This window comes from Malus sylvestris, chromosome 2 (genome assembly GCF_916048215.2).
Source record: "Malus sylvestris chromosome 2, drMalSylv7.2, whole genome shotgun sequence".
NCBI lineage: Eukaryota > Viridiplantae > Streptophyta > Magnoliopsida > Rosales > Rosaceae > Malus > Malus sylvestris.
In genome coordinates, this window is record NC_062261.1 from 28962382 (window position 1) to 28971488 (window position 9107).

Genomic DNA, 9107 nt, shown 5'->3' on the forward strand with positions numbered 1-9107 from the left:
CATTACTTTGCCAGATTTTGTTACAGGGAAGCGGCAATTTTTCATTGAGATATATAAGATTGGAGGTGATTTTCATTCTCTCGTTTTAGCTTTTCACACACATCTCTGTATTTTTTGTCATCGTATTGAATAAATCAAACAGAATTTTTGACAAAAAAAATAAAAAATTCAAACGAAATCAACAGACTAAATCGAGGCATATACGAAGCTGAAAATGGTGGGCGTTTGTCATTTCCTTCTATATTGAAATCAATTCCCGTTACCATAAATTCATTAAACTTTGATATTCCAGATATAGCTTTCAACTGAGTTCCAGTGTTCCTTAGCTATGGATACCACAAGGACTTGGAAGCAATATCTTAAGCACTAGATGGATGGTATTGTTATGTGTTTGATGCTTTAACCCCCTATTGCAAAATTTGGAAAACTTGGATGTTGAGAAGAGTGCTTTCTTTTTTTTCACAAACGATATTATCACACTAATAATGCCGAGAAAAGTGTTAGAATAGGATAAAATCGGAACACAAATTTGTTATGTGATTACGTGCGTAGAAAACAAAAATGCAGCTTGTGCCTGAACAAAACATAGATCCTAGAACAGCACAATGGACTGATTTACGAAAAATGCAGCACACACTGTGAAATCAAGTGATACCAGTACTGAAACAATTTTGTGAGGATTATGAAGTATAGTTGATAGTTTACAAGATGAATCTTTACATGAATTACCCAGTAGGTTTACATGAATTACCTCGCAGAAGATGCAATAGCTCCTGAAAAGCCCATGATTTTGAACCACGGGACCAAATTGATCATGCCATCCGCAATGTGCCAAACTGCGAACACTTGTTCTTCTCAGTTATGGCCCGATCATCAAAAGAATGCGGTTCAGTGTGCCAAAAGCTCGTGGTTCTTTACGTGGCTCATAATCTCTTCCCGCAATTTGTAGATGCCTTTGCTTCTTTTATGTGATTTGTCACCCTCTTTGAATTCATGAACAATACCATCAAGCTCGATTGAACTACACCCGGGAGTTTTCTTCACGTTCTTTCCCTTCATCGCCCATCTCAACTTCACTGCATCCCTCCATCTATTTGCGGAGGAATGAATATTTGACATGAGCACATATGCGCCATCTCTCTCGGGCTTTACCTTCAGTAGTTCCTTCATCACACTTTCAGCAAGCTCTACTTTTCCATGGATCCTACAGGCCCCAAAAGGGCGCCCCAAACAAAGGCATCAGGCTCAGTTGGCATGTTTTCAACAAACTCCTCTGCCTCGTTCATTAACCCGGCACGGCCTAATAGGTCAACTGTGCAGCCATAATGCTCCGTCTGAGGTCTGAGCTTGTACACACTTGACATCTCCCTAAAATACCTCTGCTCCTCTGCGACAAGTCCTCCATGACTACATGCTGCAAGGACTCCAATATATGTCACCTCATCTGGTTCAAGACACCTTTTTTGCATCTCTCGGAACACGTCCAACGCCTCCTTAAATTTCCCTTGATGTGCCAAACCCGATATCATCGAATTCCACAAAACCACATTTCTCACAGGCATCGCATTGAAAACTTTACTTGCAAAGTCGGCATCCCCACACTTCAAGTACCTATCGACCAACGCATTGCCTATAAAAACATCTCGGCATACCCCATTTTCATAAATGCATCCACTGATCTTCCTACTTAAGCTCAAGTCTCCCAGTTTAGAGCAAGCAGAGAGAACGATGACTGACATCGTCTCATCTGCCCTTGTTTCAGCATCACACATATCGAAAAACACTTCAACGTCTTCTCTTGGAAACCCCATTTTAACATAACCTTGAGCAAGCGTAGTCCACGAAACCAAGTCCCTCTGAGGACTTTCATCAAACACCATGCGGACACATTTCATATCCCCACAAACAGCATAACCCCTCATAAGAGTGTTATCACGTACGCATTGCACAAAACTAGCCCGGTCTTGATAGCGCAGGTGTGAATCTGCTACCCCTCTCTCAGTGCACGCGACTGAGCGCATGCATTGAATACGGAGGGGTATATAATTTTACGGATTTGGTATATTGGCGTCCAAAGAGCAAATATACCCGTCAATTGGTGATAGTACTAAGTACTATATACATCGTTCCACTAAGATAAATATTTTACTTTCCATTAAATTGTCCATGGAAGAGTTTTGGACCAACAAAACATTCAGTTTCATTCATGATTTGGTCGGACGGTTTCATTTATATTTCGCAACTATAGATTCACAACCATGGTAGATCAATGCCATTTATAAAAAGACAATAATGCCCTTTTTGGCAAAAACCATAAAAGTTAGCATAGTTGAGAATTTTCATGCGACGGGAATGACAATGTGATGGTATTTCAAGTCAATTACGAACGTTGTATCCAAAAATTAACTTGAAATACATTTACAACGGTTGAGTTTCTCTCCTATCTTACACAACGTACACAATTATAGTAACCATATAATACAATCAAGCACCATTATACAATTTCCTTTGATGCTACATATCCTCCACCCAAATTTGTACACACTACTTATCCGATTAAACACAAAGCAGTTCACCCTTTTCATGATTCATTCCGGCAATGTGCAATCAAAGTACTTGGCAAAACATCATCTCTCAAACTAGTTTTACCCACATGTAACGGAGTAACGTCACAATGCAAACTTTTCCCCGCGGAGAGGCCATGGGACGTCCAAAATCAAGACGATAAACACACATACTATATCAATTTCTAGCAAGACATCAGAAAAACACAAAAACAATGCACATCTTACTAATCAAAATTCAAATCTATTGATAACTAAATTCCCCGACAAGACATTCACAGGGGAGGGGGAGGGGGAGGGGAAGGAGCATAAAAAGGGAATTACTAAAAGTTTACTAAACGATGAGACAAGGATTAACAAATTCAGGAGTTGTAAGCGACTAGCTACCATACCTCCCTCGCTATACGTCCCAACCATCCTTCCGCCCATTGAATTTCCACTTGCGCCTGGCCAAACTTCCGTACATCTCAGAAAATTTCAGGAGGCAGTTGCTCCTTATATGGTAGTGAACTTTGGTATTTCGGCTTATTGCAGCACCAGATAATTTTGATGTATCTATTGCCCATGCTGGCCTCACATACTCCACATTCTTGGATTCACTAGCATTTGCATACAAGTAATTCAGCAGCACGTCCTCGCAGTTGAAATATTTGTCCACCAATTCCCTTGCTTGGCTAGCTTCTTTTCCCCAATACCTCTTGAAAGCTACTTGACCATCAATGAAAGCTGCCCCCGTGAGAATCATGTTATATCCTTTATGGGTCCGGGCATATTTCTCACCTCGATACTTCAACGGGCTCCCATCAATTAATCGGGGGTAGAAACCCACAATACGGTCTGGGTGTTGACGCCATATCCTGAATCCCCGCTCAACATCATTGCAAGTCATCAGAATGTCGTCATCAAGCTCCAGAACTGCTCGGGTCTTTATCAAAGAATCCAACTTGAAGCGATTATTCAGTGAGTTTTGTTTCTCTAATCTGATCCTAACTGGCACTGTGGAGTCAAAATCGCTAACTTTAGGTGGTATTCCTTTGTTCCACACCACAACAATTTCTCGCACCGAGGAACATCTGGAATAATGTTTAACATACATTTTCAAATTCCAGAGACGAGCATCATAGGTCATTGTTAATAAGGTGAACTGCGAGTAGTGACCTTTCCATTGGTAAGCTTCTTCTGCACCGCTACCACCATAGATATATTTAACCCCTGTGCACATAGCCGCAACTCCAAATGCCAAAATTATAGCAAGAACCAGTCTTCCAGCACAGGTACTAGGTTTAATCCTACCTCTGAGGAATGAAACTCCTCTGTTCAAGCGGCTGCAAAACCGTCTCACTTTGGCTGAAAACAAATGTGACCCTTCCCAGGCCAAGAACGCATCACTCCGCTTCCCAGAGTTGTGAGTGCACCAATTGAGAGGAATCATGCACTTCACAGCTCCAAGTAGTACACCCAGCAATATAATGAGTACAGCAACAACGGCAACTGAAGCACTACCAAAAATAAACCTCCGAACTGAATCCCCAGATGGTACCCGGTCTCCATCCATCACTCCAACCCACTCACCAGTATTTATTTGCTGCACATCTAGATGATGATGGCGAGCACCATTCCATGCATTGCGACCCTTACTTGGCTCCATCAAGCCCAAGGGAACTTCAACTTCTTTGTAATCATCTTTGGTAAGAACTTCCACCTTAAAGGTGCGCACTCTTCTCCCATATGTTTCACCACAGTCTTGACCAACACGATAAAGATTTCCGTTGTAGAAAAATGGTCTGCCTCCATTTCGAGCCCCAAAGCTCTTGTCGCCATTATATATAGGATTCTTCTTGTGTGGTTTCCAAGGACCAAGAGGGGAGCTGCTATACCAGATTTCCAATTGTCCATTCTTTGTGGTGCCAAATCCAGTGTTATCTGAACCAAACAACCAATACGCTCCATTATAATTGATTATGAAAGAATCAACAAGAGGCTTTTTCATGATCACTTTCTCCAGAGTCCATTGCAATGGAAAATTGAGTGCTCGGTACAGACGAAGTTCCCCTTTCATACTACTCTCAGGCATCATATATATCTGTAAGAAACAATAAGAAAGAAGTTATACAACAGATATCAAATTTACCCCAGAAAATTAGGTGATAGGTGCTTTTTTTTTTTCTGCAGGCGATAGGTTTTTTTTGTTTTTTTCCTGCAATCAATGTGTCCCGTTAAGCTGCAACTTGGCCAAGATGCGTCTAACAATTGTTTAGAAATAATTTGTTACAGTTATTTACTTTCATTCACGCCGGTGATGGGATCTATTGGGCCAGTGTGCACGTAAAAAGAAATGCATTCTTACTTGGCCAAGGTAGTTGAAGACATATGGGTAAGAGAGATGCCACTCTTCATCCAAGGCAGCGCCCAATTGCTGCCATGTTGCTCCCTTATCAATACTTTTTGAGACTCCAATATCCCCTTGCAAAGTGATTGAATTTTTGGTTTCGTAGAACAAGTAAAAAGTATCTCCCTGAAACGAGAAGCAGAGATGTTGAGTAGAATGAACCAAGTAATTCTAAAAACACTGCTAACAGTCCCAAAAGGTCCATGAGCTGGGAGAATCATAGTACAGCTGAATTTAAAAAATAAATAAATTAAAAAAACAGACACAACACTCTGGATTTTTGTAAACATCTTGGTCAGCATAATACCAGTTCTTGCCCAAAGGGAAAAAAATTGAAAATTGTTAAAACTCGTCAAATAACTTCTGATTTTTGTTCTGGAAGTAATTTTTCCCAGCTGGATGACGAGGGGAGGAGGGCCTGTCTTAAAAAATATATTTCTGTCCTTCATGGTGACAAACAATGAACCGAGTGCAATGGTGTTCTAGGATTCATATAGCCGACCCCACTTAGTGGGAAAAGGCTTTGTTGTTGTTGTGTATGGTGACAGACAATCACATCCTGGTCAAATTGAAAAGATGTAAAACAGCAGTAAATAAAATGGTAATTTTCCTTTTTATCAAAGCCAAACAATAAAAAAATTACCCTTTTTCGTCAAGGAAATCATTTTTATTGGAAGAATTTTCTACGAAAGCAAATGGATCCTTGACTTAAGTTTGAAAATATAAAATATAAGGGATCAAACACAAACTAATTACAATGACAAAATATTCTTGACAACTTATATTGGCTGTCCCTTTCAGGGCAACTACATTCTAAGTAGACAACAATATCATGACAATTTTAGTAAGTGGTGGTCCCGGGCAAAGCACTGTGGGAATACAAACAGGGTCTTATATTTGTCAAGTTACTGGAATACCTATATCCAATATGATCAGCACCCAGTAAAGTCAGGTGATACCAATATCAAAACAATCTATTAATAAAATGACAAAAGGCAAGTCTTTTTCGCCACAAGAACAATACAGCGAAGAAAAGGAACCCCATGTTAGCAAGAAAGAGGGACTCTCTCGCTACCATTTGGATCCTTTTCAAAATCATGTTTTGCTAGAGAAAGAGGAATCAACCAAACACACCCATGAACAACCACATCCATCATGCACTTAATGTCCACCACATACCTCTCCTTACTACAAATTGGCTACATGACACCCACAGATTGAGCACAGAGATGACAAAGAATATCAGTGCTTTCAGAAGAATCTGACAACAATTATCATTCTGCATCAAGTGTGTATGAGTTAGGAAGACAAATGTTAACCTAACACTAGCTAGCATCCAACAATGGGGCGTTTTGACCAAAAGCAGTAGTATTCGCAATGTTCAATAAAATTGCAACCAGCTAGCAATTAGAAAAGGGGAGATACTTAATATATTCACAGAGACTTAGCACATGAAGATGATTCCAGCGGACAAGTAATAGAAGATCTTAAGTATTCAAGACAAGGATACATTCTCAAAATCTCTATTTCTCAATTTTTTTCATGTTATAGCATTGTACACAAAATGCGTAATCAGAGAAGTATCAGTTTCCCAAAAAATCATTACCATATAGCCACATAGTCATAGCATCTTGTGTTGTAATGTAAACTATTACCAATTTTCTGATGGTATATTTAAATCCAACACAAAGGAAACCTCCAAGGCTCCTATCATAAGGGCCACAAAAACTTAAGGTCATCATTAGGCTTTTGAAGCAAATCGGATAAACTTCAAACACAAAACACAGAAACTTCTAGTATAGAGAATAACTACAGAAAATTTATGGCATCCATTATGGTTAATGTCTGAAGTGAAAATACTTGTAAGAAATAGATTATTGTAAGGTAAACAAAATCAATTGAAAATGATAAGGCACTAGATCGAAACATTCACTAGTTCACTGTCATCATCATGTCCATGCTTTCCAAATTCATATAAGTTAGCTACTGAAGCATTAATACAGGTTCATTTTCTCAACCGAGAACCAATAAAAATATTTTTCAATTACTATCAGCCACACAGAGTGTAATGCTCCAGAACTCCCTAATTCCATATTGACAAACAAAATTAGAAGGCCTACAATCAACTTACGTCAGAACAGTGAGGTAAGGCATAACTCAAAATAATCTGGATTGCCTCTGTCACAATAATGGGTTCAGAGATGTTAATGCAAAATACTCAAATGAATGCACAACCTAACAATTCAAACTCTATCACCATCGCTAATGTCTTTACAAAACGATATCATATGCTCGCTTAAACTTGTTATCACTGTTGCTACAAACAAGAGAAGAAAAAGTATTGTTGAAACCTTACAACTTAAGTGTACCAAATCCCGATTCCAGCCCTCTAAATCTGACCCAAGGAAAATTGATTATAATTTGTACCCTACCATATCCATTTAAGCTCTAAGCCTGAAATCATTTAATCTTCAAAGTTATATGAGAAACACTGCATAAATACACTGCAGTAACAATTCACTCAATGTGTAAAATATACAAGCTCATGAAATTTCGAGTTCTGGACAATATTGTACAGTAATTTGATCTTCGAATTCTGCATATCAGTACCAAACTGAATTGACATGCAATCAATCATACATTAGAACTGTAAAAAAAATAAAAAAAAATAAAAAAAATAAAACTAAAATATTTGAAGGGCAGAGCTAATACCTGGACATAAAGGAAAGGATCAGCAACAAAATTACTTGGGAAACCAGCATCAGAAATAGAAGAACAAGTCACAACAGGGTTCGCCACGGGCCAAGCTGCAGTTTTGTCCCTCCATACATCCATCTGCACCAAAATCCAACCCAGTTTCAAAATTCAAATCTCCAAAAATCCATAATTTAACAAATATTTAAAAAAAAACAAAAACAATATCCAAACCAACAAAATAAAATTAAGATAAAAGAGTTTGCTTGAAGAACTTTTCCTCCCAGAACTAAACAAAAATTAATAATTTAATACTCAGGAAAAACCCACACTTCCAGGAAGGCCAATTCATCCCAAACATGTCAAAATCAAAAGAAGACCAAATTGAAAATTCCAAGCCAAACCCACAGAACCCCAAAACCAAACTAAAATTTAAAAATAAAAATACAGAAAAATACACACCCCATACAGTTACAAAGAAAAAGAAGAAATCTTACAGCTTCAATGGGCTTGAGGGAAAAAGGAGAGTCTCCGAAGAAAATACCAAGAGACCATGAACCTTCATTGTCCTCCTGACACCCAAGCATGGAGGGAGAGGCCAACGCCGCCCGAGCATAATACGGCGGGAAGGCGAACCAGACGTAAACCGTGGCGACTAATCCGAACAACACGAAGCACCCCAAGAAGAACACCAACCCCGACGACATCAGACACCTCCACCTGCACCTGCACTTGACGCTCATGTTGCAGCAGGTGCCGCCGCTACTACCCCCACCATTCGCACAACCACCACCCACAGCACCGCCGCCGCCCGAGGCCGGACTCAAACCCATTTTTTCCCAGAACCACACCGGACACGAAAGCAGGATGCGGTGTCACCGCCGCAGGAAGAACGCCGTAACAACCGCCACCGGCATTTGGGTTTGATTAATTGTCTGATTAGTAAGCGCGTTTTTACGTGATGATTGGAATTTAGACGTCCTGGATTTTGGAAAAATGAAAAAGGTGACGGGGCGGGACAGAGATTTACTTTCGAGAATTAAATTTTTTTTTCCAGAAATTTTTTGAGTTGGTGGTTTTATACAGAAAGCGTTTTAGAGGACGACAATGCGACAATGTTTTCCATGTTATGAGAGAACAACAGTCTGTTTATATAGAGCGGTCCGCCGATCAAATCCTTATTAAATAAAATATATAGAGTGATCATCGTATAAAATCCCACTTTACTCTTTTAAATAAAATATATTACATGTTCGGGAATTTTTATTGATATTTTAAAAGCACTTTAGATTTTTATAATTAGAAGAAAAAAACATATATTTATAAAAAAATTAAAGTGATAATAACAATTGCTATTTGTTTTTGTTTTTTTAATTCTTGCAGCAAAACAAAAACGTCTCTTTTTTTATTTTATTATGTTGGTGTTTCCAAAACATACAGCTCTTTTGGAAGTTGGTTAA

At 38.9% G+C, this 9107-nt stretch overlaps 1 protein-coding gene and 1 pseudogene across 1 annotated transcript; both read right to left on the reverse strand.

The window, feature by feature from the left end:
- Positions 1–496: 496 nt before the first annotated feature.
- On the reverse strand, positions 497–2124 carry LOC126602830 (pentatricopeptide repeat-containing protein At4g14820-like; annotated as a pseudogene).
- Positions 2125–2369: 245 nt separating this feature from the next.
- Positions 2370–8781, reverse strand: LOC126598522 (glucosamine inositolphosphorylceramide transferase 1-like). The gene is made up of 4 exons (XM_050264888.1): positions 8145–8781; positions 7666–7788; positions 4912–5079; positions 2370–4647 (listed from the first exon to the last, which is right to left on the reverse strand). The coding sequence occupies exons 1-4, from the start codon at positions 8478–8480 to the stop codon at positions 2965–2967; spliced, it is 2310 nt and encodes a 769-aa protein (XP_050120845.1). The 5' UTR covers positions 8481–8781; the 3' UTR covers positions 2370–2964.
- Between the last annotated feature and the right edge of the window lie 326 nt (positions 8782–9107).